The following is a 26,071-nucleotide window of genomic DNA, read 5'->3' as shown; positions in this document are numbered from 1 at the left end:
GGGATATAGGGCAAAGCAAGTAATTGGGACTAGCTTAGATGGCGCATTTCTATTGGCACAGGCAAGATGGACCAAAGGCTCAGTTTCTGTGCTGCACGTTTATGATTGAAAGTGTACAGTGGAGCTAGCCAGTATAACGAGATGAGTGAGGTGGCCAGATGAATCCAGGTAAGGAGGGGCAGATTGGTGGATGGAGTTAAGTGGGCAATGAGCCGATGGAATGGATGGTGAGGAAATCCCAAATTTCAAATCTGTTCTCTATTACTCCCTCTATCCATCCAGATTCTCCCACTCACACACTTCTTTCCCACACCATCCTCCCTCTCACCCAGCTTCTTCCTCACCCACTCTATCTGCCCGTTACCCACACAATTTCCCCCATTGAGTTCTCTCCCTTCCACTGTCTGCATCTGCCCATCCTCCCATTTAGGTCCCATACTCCACCTTCCTGTTCCATCAGATTCCATCTCTGCAGCCCCTGGTTACCTCCTCCAATCACATCCCAGGATCTGTTATCTTTCCCCCTCTCTCGCCCTCCTGAGCCCATCGATCACCCTCCACATCTGGATCCACTTATCACGTCCTTTGCTCAAGATTCCAGCATCTGCACTCTCTTGTGTATCCTTTCTTAAATAAGAAGTTTCAAATTGTGCAGATTACTCCTGGTGTAGCCTCAACAAAAGCCCAAATAATCTGATTCTTAAATCACCCTTGAACCACTATGGACTTTGCACAACTATGGTTTCTGTACGTACTTAGGATTCTGCACTTTAATTGTATAGTTTGCTGAGATTAACTAATAATCTATTCCAAATTTATTGTTGTTGTTGTATCCAATGTGCCTGTAAAGCTGCGGTAAGAATATCATTGTTCTTATTCACATGACAAATAAACATTTTTGATCTTGTGGCACCTCATCCAATGGCTCCTGAAAATCCAAATACACCACACGTATAGATTACCCTCTAGTGACTCTGCTTGTTATATCCTTAATGAATTCTAGCAAATTTGTCAAACATAATTTACCTTTCGTAAAACCATTAACTTAAACCAAACCTTTTCGTAAAACCATTAAATTCTCAAAATAATTAGCTACCCGTTTGTCGATTGTAGAATCCAATGTTTAGCAAACAAGACATATGCCGACAGGGCTAGAATCACCTACTTTTTGTCTTCCTTTCTCTTAAACAATCCCATTTATGATCCCTTTCCAAAACTCTGAATTTTGAAAAATATCTACCAATGGCTCGTTTCACTTCCACACACTATCTTTAACCTGTCTGCCTTCAGTTCCATTATATTTTACAATACCGTCTTCTTGGGTATGGTGACAGTTTGAAACTAGCCCATATCTTTGATTTATTTGCAGTGTCCTGCATGAAATTGATGCAAAGTTTAACTTATCCTCTATTTTTCAAGTCGTCAAGTTTATCTGTCACATACACATACAAGATGTGCAGTGAAATGAAAGTGGCAATGCCTGCGGATTGTGCAAAAACTACAGAACAGAATAAGTATTTACATGTTAGAAAAAAAATTTTTTTTAAAAGACAACACAACAGTAAATTAATACAGTAAATTAGTCCCTGGTGAGTTTACAGTCCTGGTGGCCTGTGCGAAAAAACTCCGTCTCATCCTCTCTGCTTTCACGACATGGCAGCAGAGGTGTTTGCCTGACCGTAGCAGCTGGAACAGTCCGTTGCTGGGGTGTCAGGGGTCCCCCATAATGTTGCTGGCTCTGGATCTGCACCTTCTGATGGGGGGGGGGGGGGGAAAGAGTATAGTTCCCGTAGTGTGTTCGGCCGAACGCACTACTCTCTGCAGAGCCTTCCTGTCCTGGGCAGAGTAGTCCCCAAACCAGATTGTGATGTTGCCAGACAAGATGCTTTCTACAACCCCAGACTAGAAGCACTGAAGGATCCTCAGAGAGACTCTGAATTTCCTCAGCTGCTGGTGGTAAAGGAGCTGCCTTGCCTTACTCACCAGTGTGGCAGCGTGTGTTGTCCATATCAGATTCTGTGTGATGTGGACTCCCTGGTATTTAAAGCAGCTCACCCTTTCCACAAAGCCCCATTTATCTCCAGTGGCGTGTACGTCCTCGGATGTTGTGCCCTTCTAAAGTCCACAATCAGCTCCTTAGTTTTTTATGACATTCAAGAGCAGGCTGTTGTCCTGACACTAGAGTGCTAGATCAGCCACCTCCTCCCGGTAGGTCTTCTCATTGTTATCAGAGATCAGGCCCACCACCACAGTGTCATCAGCAAACTTGATTATGGAGTTGGAGCTGAACCTGGCCACGCCGTCATGTGTGTACAGGGAGTACATTAGGGGGCTGAGGGCGCAACCCTGAGAGGATCCTGTGTTCAAGGTGAGGGTGTTCGAGGTATGTCTGCAAGACATTGCAAGATGTTGCAATGACGTCCGTGACAGCTTCCGCGAATTCACTGGAATTTGCTTGGAACATAGTCCAGTCGACATCGCTCAGTGCATCTTGCAGCATGGCCTCTGACTGGTCGGACCACCGCTTTACGTCCTTCGTCACTGCCGTTTATCGTACTATCCGTTGTTTATACTCCGGCAGCAGGAAAATGGCAGCGTGGTCATATTTTCCAAAAGGAGGGAGAGAAACGGCCTTGTAGCCTTTCCTGAACGGCTTGCAGCAGTGGTCCAATGTTCTTTCCCCCCTAGTGGCACGTGATGTGTTGGCAGAAATTGGCATGACCTGTTTGAGGTTTGACATTAAAATCTCCAGCCACCACCATAGCCGCATCGGGGTTCTTGTTTCGGTGTCGACATAACACATTGTGTAGGGCCGATAGTGCCACTTCGGTGTCAGCATGCGGAGGAATGTAGACGGCTGTGTTGATCACTGAGCTGAACTCCCGAGGAAGGTAGAATGGACAGCATAAGATCGTCAGATGCTCCAGGTACGGCGAGCAGGAATGAGAAAGCGTCTTAATATTTCCAGGGTTGCACCAGTTATTATTGGTCATGAAGCAAACTCCTCCACCCTTGGATTTCCCGGGTTCTTCCGTTCTGTCGGCACGGTAAACAGTGAAGGACTCGGTTGGGTAGATTACCTGATCCGGCACCAGCGAGGTCAACCATGTCTTGGTCAAACAGAAGATGTTGCAGTCTCTTATGTCCCACTGGAATCTGATCCTCGCCCTGAGGTCATCCAGCTTGTTCTCCAGGGACTGGACGTTCGCCAGAACAATGCTGGGCAGAGGTGGACGGAAGGCTTGAGCTCTCAGCCTATTCCGAATCTCCCCCCCCCCCCAGTCTCCGCGGAGCTACCACGACGGTGACTGGACCTGGCCGCGCCATTGTGAGAAGCAGTTTTTCCCATTATTAATTCCCCTCGCACTTACCCTGGGTACTATCTTCTTTATATATCTGGAGAAATCCTTGCTGTTGTTTTGATATTATTTTTCAGTTTTCTTTCAAACAATTCTATCTCTTACTAAACTATGTGGGACCCCTTGGGTCCCATTGTCACACGGGAGGCCTGGTCCCCCAACGCAACCCGTTCCCCAACACAATATTCCACCACTCACCCATTCCCCTAACGCAATATTCCACCACTCAACCATACCCCCTAACTGCGCAGGCGCGGCTCATTTCCCCTCATCACCCAGCACACCCTCCCCCTCTTCCCTCCCTCTTCTTTCCCCTCTCCTCCTCCCCACCCCCAATCCCTCCCCTCTCCTTTTCCCTACCCCCAGTCACTCCCTCCCTCCCTCCATAACTCATCTCCCCTCCTTACCCTCCACCTCCCCTATCCCTCCTGACCTCCCCCACTGCCCTCCTCACCCTCTATTCCCTATCTCCCCCTCCTCTGCCTCTATTACCCCTCCCCCCCACCTCCCCTCCACACCTCCCCCACTTTCTCCCCCCTCTACCCCCCCCCCCCTCTCCCTCAATCCCCCCACTCTCCCTCCTCACCTCCCCAGGATAGAGAGGTTGCAGGAGTCGGCCTCGAACAGGCTCTGGGCGACGCAGCTCCAGCCGCGCTCCAGCAGGCGGTGATGCACTAACTATGCTCGCTCCGCTCCTTCGATCCTCCCCGCCGGTGAGTGACAGAGGACCTGGCCAATCAGTGTGGCGATGTTGCGCTGGAAGGCGTCGCCGTCCCGGGTGACTGGCAGGAGAGGAGACCAATCTCACATGCGCGGTTTTTAAGAATTAAGATTTTCATACCATCGGTCGGAACAAAACTTGTTGCACTTGAGCACAGGAGAATGATGAGTAAGATCCCGAAAAATAGTAGCGCTATCATGTACCATTTCGCGCAAATAGAAAAACCACGCAAACCGAAGAGCACAAGATCAGAGTTTTAGTTATGTATAGATTTTTTGATGTCTCATTGCTATTTTTATAAACTTCCCAGTCTCTAGCACACCATAAACCCTTTCCACTGTATACTTTAAGTCTTTGGTTTAATATTTTTAATATGGTTTAATATATGCCCTTCTTTGTTAACCTGTCAGTTTTCGTCCTTGCTGGAGCCTGCATGAAGCTCAACAGTCCACCTTGGTGCTGCAGATCCTTAGTATCACAGAGGTCTGCCCCAATCTACAGCATCGAAATACCCAACTCAAATAATCACTTCTTAGAAATTTATTACAAAGTCCAAAGGGTTAAATACATTCAAGAAACAGCTCTTCAAGACACATTTAATTTAATTTATCAATGCAATGTCAGAAATCAAATGTCCCCCATACCTCTTTAGGTGTTTGCTGATCTGTGATTCGTTGACCTTCAAACAAAAATCGAAGTGAATTTGGAGGAACACCCTGCATCAATGGAAAAACATTAAATTAGACTGTGTACTCATTTAGAAAATTGCAATCGATAGTTTTTATCGAACTATTTGTTGAAAGTTAATAACGACCGTTTGAAATGATGCCATGATTCATTCAAAGCCAAATGGAGACCGAGTACCTTTGTCAAAGGAGATGCTCTAAGCCCTGGATCCTCAGACCAATGCTTGGTGGAACTAGAAATAAGACAGCAATTTAAGAGATTCCCTGATGGCTCAACTGGTAAAAAAAAACATTTACCATTGTGAATTAGCCATGCAAGGTTTGGAAGAACTCAGGTTTGTCCCTTTGTAAATACCGAGACAAACAGTTAAAAAAAAAAAAAATTAACTGTTGGCCTCAGGAAGGGTAAGGAAATGGAAAAATCAGGCAGGGTTCAAATCCTGATTACTACGAGTTCCATCTTGGAAGGCAACGTGTGTGAATATCAGACAAGAACAAAATCAGATTTTGCCAAGATGTAAACCTACCGATCATAACATTTGTGACTAATTGTTTACCATGCTCAAGAATTTAAAGCAGATCATTTTTATTTTTAAGATTGTAATTTTAGTTGAACTTCAGCATAGGTTTGGTTTTAAGTGTTGTATTGCTCTGAAGCAAAGTATAATTGAAGGCATGGAAAATGCCTGTGTAAAACCTACTGTGAAAAATACCCTGCATTAAAATTATAGATGCTGTTCTTCCCAAAATTAAAGCTATGCCAGCAGAGAACATTTTGGGTCAAATAGCACTACAACTAATATATTAGAGATTTATCATTGTAGCAGCATGAACAGCAATTTAACATGACATTTTTGTTAAAAATCGCTGCGAGAGTATTGCCATTGGCATAAATGGATACAAATCTAAACAAGGTTTACCTGCATTGGCATCAAACAAAAGCATATTTTGCCGTTGAAATCATTACCGAATTACTTATGGAACTGTAATATCACTTGAAACACGTTTTCCCTGCAAGGAGTATAATAGAGGACTTTAGCTATGATCCTACCTGCCGCTGACAGTAGGACTCCTTCAGCTTTCTTAGCTGTGTGGTCATTTTCACTTTGAAATGGATCTCACTGTTGTCCTTTTAAAACAAAAAGTATAGTCAATGGCTTTTAGTTTTTAAATCTGAAATAAATTCAGCTTCAATCAAAACTGAATGGACAAAGTTATGGAACTTACTTGACCTATAACTTTTAATTTAATGTATTCTCCATCCTTTTTCTCTCCCGACTGGCTGGAAGGCTTTGCCTCCTAATCACAACAAAAAAAGAGAACTTAGTTTACAAAAATATTAGTTTGACAGAATGCTGTGCTCTGGATCAATGACCAGGTTGATCCCTGCAGTTGTAGTGCTTTACTGGGGAATAAGTCACATTTCATCTCATGGGTATTTGCTTGAATAGAGCTGTGTCAATCTTTACATTTGCTGAATGCAATAGAAGGTAGCATATTGCAAAATTATTTAGATTCAGATTTGTTTATTGTAATATACACCAGGGTGCAATTAAATTCTAGTTTGCGTGAAGCTCATAAACAGTAAATACAATATTATAACAACACATCCAATGACAAATGCTAAACAGCAGAATAGTGCAAAGATTGGAGCCAATTTTAAGTGGAAAACAAAATAAAGATCAATAATAGGAAAACAAGCGAGGTAGAGTTAAGAGTAGGAGTATAGGTTAAGTCGAGTTTATCATTATTTGTACAAGTAAGGTGAAGTACAGCTACAATGAAAATCTTAGTTGCAACAGCACCACAGACACATGGACTCAGATATCATACAAAAACATGAATTATACATGAATTATGCAACAAAGAAAAATGCTGTGCAAAACCAAGACATGATCGCAAAAGTACACAATTAGAAAGCAGGCACCTTATGTAGATGCTCTCAACGGCAGGGAGTGCTGTGTCAATAATGGACTGGGCCAAGTCCACCATTCTCTGCAGATTCTTGCGATGCTGTGCATTGGAATTGCTGAACCAGCGCACAGAAGCATTTGGCAAAAAGTTTGTGTGCATCTCTTTCATTCTTGTCTTTGCATTTTGCACTCCCAATGTGGTCTTTTTTTTACATAAATGACACCAATAACTGGGCAAACATTTTGTCGAACACTTGCGCTTTGTCTTCCAAGGCCCGCTGAAGCTCCGGGTAAAGCAATCCTTACCGATCTTTCGGTCCTTGGCCTCCTCCATTGCCAGAGTGAGGCCACATGCAAGCTAAAAGAACAGTACCTCATATTCCGTTTGGCTAACTTACAACCCAACAGTATGAACATTGAATTCTTCAATTGCAAGTAAATAACCCCCCCCAATCCCCCCACATCCCACATCCCCTACCCACTCTGGTGCGCACTCATGGTTAGTTGTCCTGGCAATGGCACTGAGTTGGTAATGTACGGGTTGGTCTTGTGCAGCAATGATGTCGGTGTTTTCCACCACGGCTCCATGTTGCTGCAGGCTGTGTCCAATCTGCACACTTGTCTTAGACTTCTGTTGGGCCTCTAGCAGGCGTTTAATCTATGTGAACCCTGGCTCCAGCAACCTATTCCACCGACACCTTGATCCACACACGCACGGTCTTCACACCTCTAAAGCCACCACCCTTCTTCCATGTGCCGAGGTGCTTCCCGTAACTGACCGCGATTTTTAAACAGTGTTTCGGAGGGTACAGGAGGCTTAGCACACAGTCCGCTTATAACAGAGACGCATAGAGAAGTGTTTTTACAGCGGATGACCAAAGGCTGGTGTTCGCTATGCAAGGGTGTTCTGAAGGACAACTCATCAGTTGTATAAAGTGGCGGCAGATAAATGTTTGAAAGATCAAGGATTGGAGGCTGTAGGAAAATGGCACAAAGAGTAGACAACAGCATAAATCAGCCATGATCATATTGGCGCTATTTTCTTGAGTACATCTATAATATCTTTGATATTGAAGATGGCTTGTGAATTATGAGGTGACTAATGAGCCAGTGTGGGAACTGCTGTCCCAAGCATCAGTGAGGATGTTGTTGTTCTTCAAATAAGCTTTGATCCTGGCACTGTGGGCGCAGCAGGTGGTGCTGCTGCCTCACAGTGCTATAGATCCTGGAACGATCCTGACCTAGGATGCTGTCTGTGTGGAGTTTGCACTGTTCTCCCTGTGACCCCATTGATTTCCTCCAGGTTCTCCGGTTTCCTCCCACATCCCAGACATGCGGGTTTGTAGATTAATTGACCTCTGTAAATTGCCGTTAGTGCCTAGGGTGTGGATGCAAATGTGGGACAACAAGAACTAGCATGAACGGGGGATCGATGATCGGCATGGACTCACTGGGCTGAATGGCCCGTTTCCAAGCAGTATCTCTAAACTCTTAAAAACTCTAAACTCACATCCTTAACATATATTTTTCTGTCTGCCTGCCAGAAAAGAAATGTGAATAGAGTGTCTGTCTTGGGATATTGTTGTTAACGTGCAACGGTATGGCTTATCCACAATGTCCAACTAAAGAGTAACAAGGATCTAAATGCTGGGGATGTTGAGTTAGGAGAAGACACTGACATCTGGCTTATTCCAATCAATTTGGAGGAATGATCCAACATTAATGACACCCTCATGCAGCTAATAGAGCTGATGCTGCACCTTGCCCTAGCTCTATCAGCTCCACGATTACGGCACCTAGTGTAAATGGTGGAATGGTCATCAGATGATAGTAAGCCAATCAATCATCGCAAGTTACTCTGTCTCTGATCTTCTTTTCTATTTTCCTGGACAGTTTAATTTGTACATCTGACCTTCGGGAACATTAATGGTGTGGAAAATTAGCAATGGTAATGCCATTGAATGCAAAAGATGGGCAATTGGATTCTCACTTGTTGGATTTGGGCACGGGGTTTTCAGCCCATGCCTAAATGTTATCTGTATGTAAGCAATGGACTGCATCATTTTGGAGGAGCTGTGAATGGAATTGAATAATGTGCCATTAATCAGCAAACATCGTCCCTCTTCTGACCTGAAGTCCACAATAACCAAGCTGACCTCCCGGTGGCTCAGCACTTCAACTCCCCCTCCCACTCCGTCTCCGACCGCTCTGTCCTGGGTCTCCTCCATGGCCACAGTGAGCAGCACCGGAAATTGGAGGAACAGCACCTCATATTCCGCTTGGGAAGTCTGCATCCTGGGGGCATGAACATCGAATTCTCCCAATTTTGTTAGTCCTTGCTATCTCCTCCCCTTCCTCAGTCCCCCTGCTGTCTCCTCCTATCCCCCAGCCTTCGGGCTCCTCCTCCTTTTTCCTTTCTTTTCCCCGCCCCCCCCACCCCCGATCAGTCTGAAGAAGGGTTTCGGCCCGAAACGTTGCCTATTTCCTTCGCTCCATAGATGCTGCTGCACCCGCTGAGTTTCTCCAGCTTTTTTGTGTACCTTCGATTTTCCAGCATCTGCAGTTCCTTCTTAAACAGTTCTGTAAGTTAATTGGCTTCTGTAAAATTGTTCATTGTCTCTATAGTATAGATAGTACGGAATGATTGTGGTCGGCGTGGACTCGGTCGGCCGAAGGGCCTGTTTCCGTGCTGTATCTCTAAAGTCGATTTCCCACATTTTGGGGGACAAGAAGTGGAAAAAGACAAGAAGACACCACATTCAGGAAGGAAAGCAAAGATATGTGATGCTTTTACACTTCTGCTACCTGATGAAATATTAGGGGTGAAAAATGGTTAAAAGAGTAATGGCTGGAGGAAAAGATGGCAAACAAGATATTTTAAGAAATTAGAATGATGGGGAAATAAAGAAATACATCTGTAGGTCTCAGCATACGAATTAATTACATTTTAGGTCAGCCACTTTAAATAGCAGTTTATGTAGTTAAGCTACGGCTTGTACTTTCTTTCCAAAATTAATTTGTCCTAACGAAAATGCTTACAGAACATGATAAAATAAAATATACATTTTATTTAAACAGAAAAAATAAAACGATATGTTTTAGTATGGAATCAAAGCTGATTCTAACCAAAAGAGCCAACACCAGATAGGTTCTCCTAGCACAAATAGGTGCACTGTGGAAAGCACATATACTGTGTTTTCTGAAGGACTAGCAAAATGATTGGCTGCTCTTATAGCAGGCTTTCAAAAGCAGCGGCTGAGAAATAATAGCAAGACATTTTGAAGGGATTGTTCAGTGCTTGCCATGTATGCCATCTTCCTACTTATTTCAAAAGGAAAAGGTATTGTTTCAGTTATAACCCTTCATTAGAATCTGCCCTGCTGTTTTATTACATCCAGGTACCTGTTAATTTGAGCCCGAACAATAAAAAGGGCAATTAAATTCATTGTTCCCATTCAGCTTTAGCAACAATCACTGCTCTGCTTTAGACTTGTTGCGGAAGAGTTAAATAATTTATCCAGAGACAAATACTAAGTCTACTGAAAAGTGAAGAAACAATCCAAAAGCTTTTGTAGTTGAGTGTAGACACAAGGAACTGCAGATGTTGGTTTACTAATAAGGATACAAAGTACTAGAGTAACTTCACTGAAATGTCGCTTATCCATGTACTCCAGAGATGCTGCAGTACCCCACTGAGTTACTTCAACACTAGTTTCGCTATTGTAGTTGAAATTATCCAGGCACATTAAGACCCATTTCTGAATTTACATTTTGTTCATTCATCTAACTACAATTCAGTTTAATTCCTAGAACACGGATACTTCATGATTAGTCTGTGACTCACAAAGACTTTGGTTGTGTAGTTAAAACAAGAAATATTACTCACATTAAAAGGAAAATAAAATCACAGTATCTGAAATCAACACAAGTATCGACGTAAGATAATAGCGTCCACCACTATTCCCAAGTATAAAATTGAATGTGTCCTCTGAATGTGTGACAGGTGACAGCTGTGTCGAGTAGTCTGGCCTGAGTTGGCAATTTTCCTGCCAACATAACAGAATTTCTATTTTCTTGAATATGGGTACCTCATCCAACTTATTAAACACTAACTCCACTTTTCAGGAAAATCACAAATAAACCAGAAAGGTATAATTCGGGCAACAATTACATAATTATAAAGAGTAAGACTCATAAGTGGAATAGATATACTGTTGGCATTCACATACCCCAAATGTTGTGACAAGTGAACTTGAGGGACTGAATCTGGTGTACATAAAATGTCTTTATTCATCATGAAAAACAGACATTCTCTTGGAGACCCTCTTAGCAGAATCTCCCTGACCTCAAAATATGTCAAGTTTTTATACAAACAAGTGATTCAATACAATTTCAATAGCTACAAAGACATCCTTTACTTCAATATTTTGAGTCTGACAAATGGTTCCATTGAATTATATATTTACAATAGGAGCACATTGTAACTGACAGATCACCTCTGAATGTTCCAATACATTTGCTGCGACAAAGTATTTCACGACAACCATCTTAAAACTTTTGGGGACCGAGAACCCAGACATCCAAAATATATATTTTTGGTTACAGTATTAAATGATGGTCCCTAGATAGACAAACAACAGAATATTGTGATAAAAGGACATGTCCTGAATCATGTACTAAGCGTCAGGGAAATGCCTTTAACGATATGTTAACATGGTAGATGGCCACTTCGTACCTTCCCTGATCTTTGCATGAAGGGTTCAATGAGGGCCAACTAACAAAAACATTAATCCATTGTCTACCCCTGCATGGTTACATTGACACAGCATTGGAATGCCCCACACCCGAGGTTTGGTGCTGATGGCCTTAAAGTATCAGTGAAAGTCAAAATTATGAACAGTATTTTTGGAGAATGGCAAAAATGCCTCCGATCAACATAATTCTGTAACTAAATATTTCACTTGGGTATTTTACAATACTGAATTCTCCAATTTCAAGTAAACCTCCCTCCCCACCACACTTTCTCCTACTATCCCCAACAGCCTGTTCATTTCCCCTCCTCCTTCTGCTCATCTCCCACCACCCCGTCCACTATGACTCCAGCTATTTGGATTAGTGTAGTTTAGAGAAACAACGCAGAAACAAGCCCTTCGGCCCGAGTCTGCACGACCAGCGATCCCTGCATATTAACACTACCCTACACAATTTTATAATTGTACATTTATACCAAGCCAATTAACCTACAAACCTGTACATCTTTGTAGTGCGAGAGGAAACCGAAGATCTCGAAGAAAATCCTCGCAGGTCACGGGGAGAACGTACAAACTCCGTAGACAAGCACCCATAGTCACGATCGAATATGGGTCTCTGGCGCTGCAAGGTAGTAGCTCTACCGCTATGCCACTGTGCCCAAGCAATTCTCTTGTATCCCCCCCCCTTCCTCCTTCTGCCCATTTCCCTCCATCTAGCTTTACATTTTATTGCTCCTTCCTATCTGCCATTTTTTTGTCTCTATTTCACCTCGGGCTTTTGTTACTATCTCCACCCATCTGCCAATCACTCATCCTCACCTTAATTCACCTATGATGCTCCAGGTTTTGTCCCACCCTCATCTCTTTTTACCAGCTTTCTTGCCTCTATTCCAGTATTTTGAAGGGTCTCAACCCGAAACATAGTCTGTCCATTTCCCTCCACAAATGCTACGTCAACTGCTGAGTTCCTCTGGCACTTTGCTTTATTCTAAAGATTTCAGCATCTGCAGCATGCAGTCTCTCCTCCAACAATGATAGTTTGCTATCACTGCAAATTTGCTGGAATTACAATTACTCTGTACAAGGTAAACACAAAATGCTGGAGTAACTTAGCGGGTGAGGCAGCATCTCTGGAGAGATGGAATGGGCGATGTTTCTGGTCTAGACCCTTCTTCAGACTGATGTCAGGGGAGGGGGCGGGACAAAGATAGAATGTAGGCGGAGACTGTAAGACTCGTGGGGGAACTTGGAAGGGGATGGAAAGAGAAAGCGAGGGCTATCTGAAGTTAGAAAAGTCAATGTTCATACCGCTTGGGAGTAAACTACCCAAGCAAAATATGAGGTGCTGTTCCTCCAATTTGTGCTCGGGACTCACTCTGACAATGGAGGAGGGAGGCCTAGGACAGAAAGGTCAGATTGGAAATGGGAAGAGGAGTTAAAGTGCTGAGCAACCGGGAGATCAGGTAGGTTAAGACGGACTGAGCGGAGGTGTTCAGGGAAACGATCGCCGAACCTGTCCTTGGTCTCGCCGATGTACAATGGCGAGACCAAGCATGTCAACTTCTCTACATCGGCGAGCCCTTTCCCAGATAGCCCTCGCTTTCTCTTTCCATCCTCTTCCCCACCCAATTAAGGGCCCTGTGAACGTTAATTACAGCTCAATCCAGCGCTAAATGCAGCTCAGCTCTGCCCGTCTCGCCGGGTTAACCTACAGCCCTGCCTGCACTGACGTGACATCAGCCTGGAGTCGTGGATCTAGCGCTGCTTCTCCGCGCTGGCTGTAAACCTGGGCCATATTTCCCGTAAGTCCAGACAGGGCTGTAGGTTAACCTGGCGGGACAAGCAGAGTTGAGATGGGTTTAGCGTTGCTTCTCTGCGCTGGCTGTGGGCACTGATCTCGTCTGACTTCCAACGTCTGTGGCTACTCCCAGTGGTGGGGGGGGGGGGGGGGGGGGCACTCGGGTGGGGACGGGGGGGATGGCCCAGTGGCGGTTCGGCAACGATTGCAGCACCGGAGACCGGGATTGATCCTGGCTGCAGATGAAGCGCAGGTCTGTGTCCAGGGCTGCCGAGTGTTTTGGCACATCTCCTTCCTCCAATCAACGCGCTCTATCCTCAGTCCCACCCCCCTACTTCCGCATCTGACTGACACCTCCCTCCTCCAATGATCATGCTGAATCATCATGCCCCGTCCCTATTGCCTGCTGGCCAACATCTCTCTCATCCAATCGGCACCCTCGATCAGCAGTCCCACCCCCACTGTCTCGTGGAAAGCGGAGATTTCACCGGGTTTTAAAATACGGATTACGAAAAATGCGGGGGGATTGTCTCCCACCTATCAAACAGGGAGGGGGGGGGGGGGGGGGGGGCGTCTCTCCCCTCCCCCCCCCCCCCCCCCGGGATTTCCGCCCCTGGGTGAGAGGGGGAAAGTTTAATGGAGATGTGCGGGGCAAGTTTTTTTATATACACAAGCCGTATTGGGGGTCTGGAACACATTGCCAGGATGGTGGAGGCAGATATGATGGTAGCTTTTAAGAGGCTTTTAAATAGGCACATGGAAGTACAAGGAATAGACTGATATGGATCTATGGAGCGAAGGAAATAGGCAACGTTTCGGGCCAAAACCCTTCTTCAGACCCGAATAGGCAACGTTTCGGCCCGAAACGTTGCCTATTTCCTTCGCTCCATAGATGCTGCTGCACCCGCTGAGTTTCTCCAGCTTTTTTGTGTACCTTCGATTCTCCAGCATCTGCAGTTCCTTCTTAAAGACTGATATGGATCATGTACAGGCAGATGAGATCACATAGCATGGTGTCGGTTTCAGCAAAAACAATGTGGGCCGGAGCTGTGTTCTGTGCTGTGTTCCTGGGCTGGTCTATGTAACTAATCTCTCCCTGCTGAATCTCCTCTGCACCCTCTCCAGTACAAGAACATCCTTCCTTTAGTGTGGCGATTTAAACTACGCACAATAATCCGAATGCAGTCGAACTTGTAAAATTGCGACACAACATCCCGTCTTTAATATTCTATGCCCCAACTCATGATGGCAAGCATGCTACATGCCTTCTTCATTACCCTATCTAAAAGCATTGCTGAATTTACAGAACTATGTACTTGAACCAGAAGATGGTTAAGATCTGGTACTCTCAGAAACTCTCATGACATTTAAAAACATGGATGTGACCTGTAAGACTACAGATAAACATAGGCCAAAAATTTCCCACTGTACTGTATATTTTCTATTAATCTGTGAAATGCGAATAAACAAATCTACATTCAAATTGAGAGAAGGGGTGGGTGAAGAGCATGGATTGGGTGTGAAAAGAAGGAAAATAGAATTGGAGCCAGGAGAGCTATTAGGGTCTTATTTATATTCATCCATTCTGACAATACTCAGAAAACAACTCCAATGACGTACAGGTTTGTAGGATAATTGGTTTGGCAATATCCACGCTGTATCTCCAAAAACTAAAACTAATCTCCTCCGCTGTGAGATAATGCATGATATTATTCTACACTACTAATTAAGGAGGCTTTGTGAATGAAATGCATTCATGTTCATGCTTTTTAATTTATCTATTAGTGATAAGTGTCATCTCTCTTGTAACAATAACTCAGCTGATAAGAGACAAATAGCATTATTTTGTTTGTTTAATGCATCTTTATTTATATTTAAAGAAAATCATGATAGTTATCATGAGATCAAGCTTTGACTAGGTGACTGATGTTCTGTCTGCCAGTGCCAGCTGGAGCTCCTGGTTGCTCGGCCTTCTTCATCTTGTGTGCACAAATTTCCCAACACACATTTCCACTTCCCCTGCCACAAAGTTATTTTTCCCCTTTTCATCCGTTCATCATCCACCTCTCTTTACTCTGGGTCCCCCTTTTTCCTTCCCTCAGGCTCCGTTTCCTTCGACCCACCATCCGTCCCTCTCTGGTTTTACATTTCACTTCCCACCTTTCATTCCTAACAAACTCCATCATTTGCACCATTTTGATTTTATTTTTACCTCCAACTTTGGTTACTATCTCCATCCTTTTCTCTCCCACCAGATTAATCTGCCAACTCCTCCTTACCTGGATCCACCCTATCACTTACCTGCTCTTGCCCCATCCCTTCTTCCCCTCACCTATTTTTGCCAGTTATCTCTCTATGCCATCAGTCTGAAGAAGGGTCTCGACCAATTTCCCTCTAAAGATGCAGCCTGCCTCACTGAGTTCTACTGCCAATTTGTTGGGGTTTTTTTTACTCATGATTCCAGCATTTTCAGTCTCTTGTTTTAGTTTAGAGAGTTTAGAGAAACAGCCTGCAAATAGGCTCTTTGCCCCAATGTGCCCATGCCAACCAGCGATCTCCATACACTAGTTCCATAGTACAGATTAGGGAGAATTTACAGAAACCAATTAACCTATAAATGCACACATCTTTGGAATGTGGGAGGAAATTGGGGCACAGAGAGAAAACCCACGCGGTCACAGGGAGAATCTGCAAACTCCGTGCAGCTGAAAATTTTGTTTCTGCAGTCATACGAACAAGAAAAATAACCAAGACACACAATTAACACAATTTACACAGACATCAAACACCTCCTCACTGTGATGGAAGGCAAAGTCTTGTCTCTCTCCTGTACTTTATTCTTCTCCCGATGTTCAAGCCCCCGGCGGGCAATGGTCGGGCGGCCGTGAAAGCCGCGCCGGGCGATGTAAGACCCCGCTCCGGGTAGTTTTTAGGCGAGAGAAGTTGCCATTGCGGGAGCTCCGAAAAGTGATCTCCCACCAGGGACCCGTGAGCACCTGATGTCACCATCCACCGGGCCTGCAGCTAGAGCTTCAGAAGATCCGGTCGGGTCACAGCCGCAAGCCACCACAGCTCTCCACGCTCCGAAGCCGGCCAGTGCATAAAATCAGAGGTAGCATTTGACAAGCCAAATACTGGCTGAAAAGGGGGGGCCACAATGGTGAAGGCAGAGAATAGCAAAGAAAAGCAGAAATTCAGACTGACAAGTAACAAATGTCATTATGCATGGGTCAGTTAGGGGGTGGCATCAGCTTCACAGAATAAAGGAATTTTTCAAGAATGAAGCGAGTATTCAAATTTTAAAGTTCTATTAGGTAATTCAGTAAAAGGCAGACAATTAATAAACCAAAACCTAGTTGTCAAAGCAAGCAGATAGAGTGGGTTGAGCAGGAAGAAACTGGTGATCGATACAAAATGCTGGAGTAACTCATCGGGACAGGCAGCATCTCTGGAGAGAAGGAATGGGTGACTTTCGTGTCTAGACCCTTCTTCAGACTGAGGAATCTGGAGGAGTGCGTTTTCACACTTCTATACCTTCTCCCATCAGGCATAAAGTATAGAAGTGTGAAAACAGACACCATCAGATTCAGGGACATTTTCTTCCCAGATTTTATCAGGAAACTGAATCATCCTACCACAACCAGAGAGCAGAGCTGAAGTACTGTCTACGTCTTTCATGACACTCGGACTATCCTAGATTTGACTTTGCTGGCTTTACCTTGCACTAAATGTTATTTCCTTATCATGTATCTATACACTGTAAATGGATCGATTGTAATCATGTTTTGTCTTTCTGCTGGCTGGTTAACACGCAACAAAAGCTTTTGTATGTCAGTACAAACATAGAAATATACAAAATAGGTGCAGGAATAGGCCATTGGCTGATCATCCAACTCAGTATCCTGTACCTGCCTTCTCTCCATACCCCCTGATCCCTTTAGCCACAAGGGCCACATCTAACTCCCCCTTAAATATAGCCAATAAACTGGCCTCAACTACCTTCTGTGGCAGAGAATTCCAGAGATTCACCACTCTCTGTGTGAAAAATGTTTTTCCCATATCGGTCCTAAAACATTTCCCCCTTATCCTTAAACTGTGACCCCTCGTTCTGGACTTCCCCAACATCAGGAACAATCTTCCTGCATCTAGCCTGTCCAACCCCTTAAGAATTTTGTAATTCTATAAGATCCCCCCTCAATCTTCTAGATTCTAGCGAGTACAAGCCGAGTCTATCCAGTCTTTCTTCATATGAAAGTCCTGACATCCGAGGAATCAGTCTGGTGAACCTTCTCTGTACTCCCTCTATGGCAAGAATGTCTTTCCTCAGATTAGGAGACCAAAACTGTACGCAATACTCCAGGTGTGGTCTCACCAAGACCCTGTACAACTGCAGTACAACCTCCCTGCTCCTATACTCAAATCCTTTTGCTATGAATGCTAACATACCATTCGCTTTCTTCACTGCCTGCTGCACCTGCATGCCTACTTTCAATGACTGGTGTACCATGACACCCAGGTCTCGTTGCATCTCCCCTTTTCCTAATCAGCCACCATTCAGATAATAGTCTACTTTCCTGTTTTTGCCTGCCATGCATTTGCCCACTCACCCAGCCTATCCAAGTCACCTTGCAGCCTCCCAGCATCCTCCCCACAGCTAACACTGCCCCCCAGCTCCGTGTCATCCGCAAACTTGGAGATGTTGCATTCAATTCCCTCGTCCAAATCATTAATCTATATTACTAAAACTCTGTTCTTGACCGGTTTTGGCGATCTGTGCTGTGATTTCCGAGAGAACGCCACCACCTACGGCCGTCATTTTTGGCCATCTCGCTCAGAGCCTCCCTCCGCCATATGTGTGCCGAGGATTTTTCCCGTCGATGAAATATGACAGAGATATTAATGTTTTTACAAAATTCCCCATTCTCTCTGCTCCCCCCGCTGGAGGCAGGGGAAGGGACTATAAAACCAGGAAGTGGTGTGCCTCAATTAGTCTCTGCAAGCTGGAGCTCTTTCAATTAGTCTCTGTCACTCTGAGCTCTGAATGACACTGAACAAATGTCGACAGCACTGCGAGTATCCTTAATTTGGTTTGAAAATGAAAATATAGTTGGTTTGAAGTAAAAAAGCACTGCCTGCAAATGGTTGGGTTGAATTAAAAAGGCACTCTCCCTCTCTCTCCCTATCCCTCTGTTTCTCTCTCCCGCCTTTCCTCCCCCCCTCTCTCTCTCTCTCTCTCCTCTCTTTTTCCTCCCATCCATCCCCTCCCCACCGTCCCGCCCCTAAACCCCCCTCCCCTCCACAAACCCCTACCACCTTCGCTCCACCCTCCCTCCCCCTCCCCTCATCTCACCCCCCCTCTCAGCACACCCTCTCTCCCCCCCCCCACCCTTCCTCCCTCCCCTAAACCCCTTCCCTCCACACCCCCCTACGCTCTTCCCTCCACCTGCTCCCCCCCTCTCAGCACCCCTTCTCTCTCCCCCTCACTCTCACCCTCTCTCTCTCCTCCCCCACCTTTCCCCCCTCAGCCACCCTCCCTCTCACCCTCCTCTCCACCCCCTATCCCTCTTGCCCCTCTCTCTGTGTGTCTCTCTCTCTCTCTCTCTCTCTCTGACCCTTCTCTCTCTGCCCTCACTCTCTACCCCCGCCCCCCGCCCGCACACCCCCCCCCCCCCCCTCTAGGTGTGACTTTAAGTTGGGGGCTATGCATCAGTAGATAGGGTGGTTATGGGGGTAAAAAGGAGCAAATTATAATATCAAGGGGGGTAATTAGCATGAGTGCGGGGCGGGGGACAGTCAGTGTGTGACGCTGCATGCCGCCTCCCCCCCCCCCCACAGCCGCACGTTGGGGGAACAGACCCAACGGGTCTGCACTTGGTCTAGTATATATTGTAAATAGCTGGGGTCCCAGCACTGAGCCTTGCGGTACCCCACTAGTCACTGCCTGCCATTGTGAAAAGGGCCCGTTTACTCCTACTCTTTGCTTCCTGTCTGCCAGCCAGTTCTCTATCTACATAAATACTGAACCCCCAAAACCTTGTGCTTTAAGTTTGTATACTAATCTCTTATGTGGGACCTTGTCGAAAGCCTTCTGAAAGTCCAGATATAACACATCCACTGGTTCTCCCTTATCCACTCTACTAGTTACATCCTCGAAAAATTCTATAAGATTCGTCAGACATGATTTACCTTTCATAAATCCATGCTGACTTTGTCCAATGATTTCACCACTTTCCAAATGTGCTGCTATCCCATCTTTAATAACTGATTCTAGCAGTTTCCCCACTACCGATGTTAGACTAACTGGTCTGTAATTCCCCGTTTTCTCTCTCTCTCCATTTTTAAAAAGTGGGGTTACATTAGCTACCCTCCAATCCACAGGAACTACTCCAGAATCTAAAGAGTTTTGAAACTGCTCTTGATTGCCTGAACCTGCAGAGATTAGAAAAGACTGCCCATTCCATCTCAGGCTCGTCACTTCCACCCATCCAGTCCATCTTCACAGTTCATTACATCATTTTATACACCTCGATATTTTCCCCCACCCCTCAACCTGCTGCACACCAGTAATAAAGTCCTAGCCTGCACAACCATTCCCTATATCTCAGGTCCTTGACGCCTGGCAACATCCTCGTAAATCCTCTCTGCACTCTTTCATTCCTCTCTGCACAATTTATAGCGAGGTGAAAAAAATACAGTACTCCAAATGTGACCTCACCAATGTCTTGTTCAGCTGCAACATAATGCCCTAACTCAATACCCTGACAGATGAAGGCCAATGTACCAAATGCCTTTTTTGCCCCCTCTCTTTCTGTGACATCACTTTCTGGGAACAATACACCAAGTCCATACCGTTCCCTGTGAAGCATTCCACGCATTAACTTGTCAAAATGCAATAGCTCACATTTATCGACAATAAACTACATTAGTCATTCCTCAGCCATTTGATCAAGATCCTGCTGTCATGTTTGATAACCATCCTCACTGTCTACAGTATCACTTACTTCAGTGTCATCTGCAAACTTACTAATCATGCCTTGTACATTCTCATCTAAATTGTTAATATAATTCACAAACATGCAATGGGCCCAGCACCGATCTAATACACACCACTCGTCACAGACCTCCAGTCCAAAATGACTTTTGTTTTCCAGGTCCCCACTCCCTCATCTTTACTATGAATGTCCAGTCACTCTACAACTCCATCACCCACCAGGAAGATCGTAAAGTCCTCCATGTCCTCGACCGCAGAACCAGCCAATTTCTGTCCACTAATACTCTCCTCCACATGCAGAGCTGGTCCTTACTCTCAACAACTTCTTCTTTGACTGCTCCCACTTCCTCCAAATCCAAGGCGTAGCTATGGGCACTCGCATGGGCCTTCGCTATGCCTGCCTCTTTGTAGGGTACGTCGAACAATCACTGTTCCAGGCATACACTGGTCCTATCCCCGAACTCTACCTCTGCTACATTGATGACTGCATTGGTGCTATATCCTGCACCCATGCAGAACTCACTGACTTCATTAACTTCACGACCAATTTCCATCCAGCACTCAAATTCGCTTGGACCATCTCCAACATCTCCCCACCGTTTCTAGATCTCACCGTCATCATCACAGGAAATAGACTATTGACCTAAATCTACTACAAACCGACTCCCATAGCTATCTAGACTACACTTCTTCCCACCCTGCTTCTTGTAAAGACTCTATCCCTTACTCCCAATTCCTCCGTCTACACCGCACATGCCCCCAGGATGAGATTTTTCATACCAGGGCATCGGAGATGTCCTCATTCTTTAGGAAACTGGGATTTCCCTCTTCCATTAAAAATGACTCTCACTGGGGTCTCCTCGATATCCTGCAGCTCCGCTCTTGCTCCCCCTCCCCCCATTCGTAACAATGGCAGTCCCCATTGTCCACACCTTCCACCCCATCAGCCATCGCATACAGCATATAATCCTCCAACATTTTCGCCACCTCCAACGGGATCCCGCTACTGGCCACATCTTCCCATCTCCACCCCTTTCTGCTTTCCACAGAGACCGTTCCCTCCACAACTCCCTGGTTAACTCATCCCTTCCAACCCAAACCTCCCCCTTCCCAGGTACTTTCCCCTGCGACCGCAGGAAATGTAACACCTGTCCCTTTATCTCCCCCCTCGACTCCATCCAAAGAACCCCGAGGTGAGGCGGAGGTTCACTTGCATCTCCTCCAACCTCATCTATGGTATCTGCTGTTCCAGGCGTCAACTCCTGTACATCGGCAAGACCAAGCACAGGCTTGGCGATCGTTTCGCTGAACAACTCCGCTCAGTCCACCTTAACTTACATCATCTCCAGGTTGCTCAGCACTTTAACTCCCCCTCCCAATCTGACCTTTCTGTGCTGGGCCTCCTCCATTGTCAGAGTGAGGCCAAATGCAAATTGGAGGAACAGCACCTCATATTTCACTTGGTTAGTTTACACCCCCCAGCAATATGAACATTTACTTCTCTAACTTCAAATAGCCCTTGCTTTCCCTCTCTCTGCATCCCCTCCCCCTTCCCAGTTCTCCCAGCAGTCTTACTGTCTCAGACTACATTCTATGTCCCGCTCATTCCCCTGACATCAGTCTGAAGAAGGGTCTCGACCCGAAACGTCACCCACTCCTTCTCTCCAGAGATGCTGCCTGTCCTGCTGAGTTACTCCAGCATTTTGTGTCTACCTTCAATTTGAATCAGCATCTGCGGTTCTTTCCTACATAACCATCACCTCTGCTGGCTTCTATTAAGCCAATTATGTATTCAGTTAGTTGGATCTCCCTGAATCCTATGCGACCTGATCTTCCAGAGCACTGCACAATGTACAATCTTACCAAACACCTTGATGAGGTCCATATCGACAACATCTACGACCTTGGCCTCATCAACCTTCTTGGTTACTTCTTCACAAAACTCAATCAAATTCGTAAGACATGATCTCCCATGCACAAAAGCATGCTGGCTCCCCCTAATCAGTCCCTGTCTATCCAAATGCATATAAATCTTAGACCAGAATCCTCTCTAGTAATGTACCTATCAGATGTTAGCCTCGCTGCTTAAAAGTTCCCAGGCTTTTCCTTGAAGCCGTTCTTAAATAGTAGCACAACATTAGCCACTATCTAGTCATCTGGTACCTCACTTGTGTCCAACGACGATTCATACACCTCAACCAGGGCTCCTACAATTTCTTCACTAGCTTCCCAAAATGTCCTCCGATGACTGATCAGGCCCGTGTTATTTATCTACCTTCATACGCCTTATGATGCCTCGCACCTCCTAGACTGTTAGCCTCAAGACAACTACATTAACTGTCTCAATTTCTCTAACCTTCATGTCTTTCTCCACAGTAAACCGAGGAGAAATACTCATTGAGGTCCTTGCCCACTTCTTGCAATCCTACACATAGGTTTGATTTCTAAGGGGCCCTATTATCACTCTAGTTATTCTATTTCCCTTAAAAGTACACAAAATATATTTCAATGCTATATAATCTTATCTGTCAGAGCTATCTCCGGCCACCTTTTCTGCCTTCCTGATTTCTCAGTCCCCTGAACTCTTCCAAGGATACACAATCCCAGCTGCCTCTACCTGGCTCATGCCTCCTGCCTTTTCCAGAGCAGAGCCTCAAATTTGGCTTGTCACCTCAGCTTCCTACCTGCCTTGCCCTTCACTCTAACAGGAACATGCAGCCTTGAACTCCAATCATCATATTTTAAAAGCATCCCACTTTCCTGACATCACTTTGCCCGCAAACAACAGACTCTCATCAAATTTAGCAAGTTCCTGTCTCATACCATCAAAGCTGGCCTTGCCCCAATTCAGAACGTTCACTTGTTGGGGCTGCCCTGTCATTATCCATAACCATTTAAAATCTAATAGAACGATGATCATTGGTCCCAAAAGCTTTGCCCTAGGGACCTCTACATATTGCCTGAGGAAACTTTCCATTTGATCAATTCTACATCTTCTACAATAAAACCATGCAGAATAAGTTATTGTTTTGCAAAGCAACTCTGTTGAGGTCACATGCATGATTCCAGTCAGCTGACATTTTTATTCATTGTTCCATTTCACCCCAACCTCTTGATTCTCAGATCCCTATTCTTTCAAATGGAGCTAAATGTAAACTTGGGGAATAGCGTTTCATTTCTCAATACAACTTTCCAGAGGTAACAATGAGTAGTATTTGTAAGTGTAATTGTAATTAATTTATTAGCCAAGTATGTAAAAACGTATAAGGAATTTGATTTGCCATACAGTCATACCAAAAAAGCAACAAGATGCACAACTACATAAATATAACATAAACATCCACCACAGCGCAGTGATGGAAGGCAATAACGTATTATCTTCTTCCCTCCTTTTCTCCCGCAGTCGGGGGCAGTCGAATGATTCTGCTATTAATATTTAGACCTCCTCTGAACCAATCTTTGCTTCATTACTTTTTCCATTGCTGCTCTTTCACCCTGAAATTCCATTAAAAAATTCTTCCAGAATTTTCCACAATCCTGGCTAAAAGTTATTGACAAGACATCAATTCCATTTCCGCAGACACTACTTAATCTATTCTGCACTGTGATCATGTTAAAATATCATTTCAGATTAATATATTTTGTTTTATGCAAAATCACATGTAGTGCTTGTTCCATTTCAAATTTTTCATTTTAACCACTCATTGGATAAACGTTGAAATCAGAATAGACTAAATATCAGTAATGACAAAGTCACTAATGTTAGACACAAAATGCTGGAGCAACAGACTGATCAGTCTGAATAAGGGTCTCGACCCGAAACGTCACCCATTCTTACTCTCCAGAGATGCTGCCTGTCCTGCTAAGTTACTCCAGCATTTTGTGTCTATGTTTGGTTTAGTTCCTTTTGCAGTTCCTTCCTACACAAATCCCTAATGTTGACTGGTAAGCCACAAACAATGTGTATTTTACCTTTACAGTCAATGCGGAAGATGCAAAAATATACTGATGGCATTTGTTCAAAAATAATTATTTAACTAGTTCACTTACTATTCAGAACACCAAAATCTTACACTTTCAGTAATTCACTAAAACATATCAAACCGATTCAAACTTGCACCGTATTTTAGTAATTTAAATACCATTGAGCACAAATTGATAATCTGATTTTGAGAACAATATGGAAGTGACATAATAAATCTTATTTAAAAAACGATTTTTTTTGTTGGTTTATATCCAAGGACTTCTGTATACTGTGCATTTAACTTGATAACGTGCAATATAGAATGAATGTGGGATTTATAAATATCTTATTTTGTGCTCGTAAAAACTCCATCAAAGATTCAAAACCAACGTACTTTGATGGCAAACAGTATCAGTCAAAATGGAGTTGCAATCCAGCTCCAGCTCCCATTGCTACACAGCGTAACATTCCCAACATTACAAAACTACTGAAAGTTGCACTTTCTAAATAAAAAGGAACATTGTGCCTCCAATTTAGACCCATGCAGGGCGCGTCCCCGATCTATGAGGTGCGCGCTCAATCCCTCACTCGGCTTCCTTCCCTTCCGCCACCATTTGAACCCCGCGTTTGGATCCTAACCTCATACTCGGCGACGAAACACAACGGAATTAGTCAATCCAACATTTGTTCAAAGAGACAGCAAGCCCCCACCTGATCGGACATCTCAGTGCCGGGCAGAAGTACTTCAGCAGGATCCTGATTACCAGTAAATATCAACACTCTCACCGGCCACTTCTGCGCACCAACCAAGCACGGCAGTGTACGTCATATACGTCATGTCGCAATCCAGACGCGTAGCGCATTACACTGTACCTCAAAGCATTCTGGGAGTGGTAGTCTCACGGCTTTCCCCACTCAGTGTCAATCACGGCGTGCAGTGGTGCTGGGTGGCTCGGTAGTTCCAGCTGCATTCTTTCACCTGCTATTATCAGACGTAACTTAAAGGAAACATAGCTTCACACAACGATGTCTGGGAACAAGATTTATTTGAAAAACTGGTTGAGAAGAGAACTGCTGACTGGTTCCGGTTTAATCACAGGCCTTTACCCTTCATTGAAAACAGAAAATGCTCGGGAGAGTGGACAGCATCTGTGGAGGCAGAAATGTTTCAGATGTGACAAGTTGTCTGTATTTCCAACATTTTCTGTATTTATTTTACCGTCTACAGTATCTTGCTTTTGCGCACATTTTATTAACTTTATTTTTTCTTGTGTGGTCTAAGTGGCATTAACTTGCAAGGAGTTTATTTTTCATTTGTGGTATGGAGGATATCTGACTTGTAGGAAAGGGGCCGCCGATGTGTGCGAGAAAATTCAGGAAAAAAATGCAGCAGGTCAGGAAACATTTGTGAAGTGGGAAATCTATCATTTTTATCAAAACTGATTAATTTAATTGAATTTTGCATACGCAATGGCTTTAAAACAAATAACAAGTATAGGGAGGAAAATACAGGTAACTCGTGGGTCGGATTATTATGACGGAATTATGATTGTTAATTTTACGTAAAACGTTATCTTGTTCTGTTATCTCAATATTTATTTTAAAAAGCTAAATAAAATGTAATTAGTCAATCGTATGTTCCTTTGAGATTTTGGACCTGTCAATCTAATGTTTTGAATGGCGCAATGAATCGTATATAGATGAGTTGTGGCGTGTTTACGTGGTAAGTCTGTCAGTTCAATTTGAAATTTGAACAGTTTGTGTCAGTTTTTAGCACACTTACCAGATATCAACACTGCTGACTCACATGTGTAGAAATGTTGAGGATGCCTAAATTATGATGCGCTGACGATTTTAGTGATGCTGAGCTTGTGACATCCAGTTTCAC

The 26,071-nt window shown here is 44.5% G+C and overlaps 1 protein-coding gene across 1 annotated transcript in view; it reads right to left on the bottom strand.

Moving 5' to 3' along the window:
- The window catches only part of sumo1 (small ubiquitin like modifier 1), a 46,409-nt gene extending 21,360 nt beyond the window's left edge, over window positions 1-25,049 (bottom strand). Inside the window, exons 1-4 of the mRNA XM_055657348.1 lie at window positions 24,895-25,049; window positions 5,994-6,065; window positions 5,818-5,895; window positions 4,725-4,796 (exon numbers count right to left, since the gene is read on the bottom strand). Of these exons, the coding sequence (XP_055513323.1) occupies window positions 4,725-4,796; window positions 5,818-5,895; window positions 5,994-6,065; window positions 24,895-24,906 (234 nt within the window). The 5' untranslated portion in view covers window positions 24,907-25,049. The remainder of the gene's footprint in view (window positions 1-4,724; window positions 4,797-5,817; window positions 5,896-5,993; window positions 6,066-24,894) is intronic.
- Window positions 25,050-26,071: the final 1,022 nt, after the last annotated feature.

This window comes from Leucoraja erinacea, chromosome 27 (genome assembly GCF_028641065.1).
Source record: "Leucoraja erinacea ecotype New England chromosome 27, Leri_hhj_1, whole genome shotgun sequence".
NCBI lineage: Eukaryota > Metazoa > Chordata > Chondrichthyes > Rajiformes > Rajidae > Leucoraja > Leucoraja erinaceus.
The sequence above is the reverse complement of the archived record's forward strand: the minus strand, read 5'-3'. Positions and strand labels throughout refer to the sequence as shown.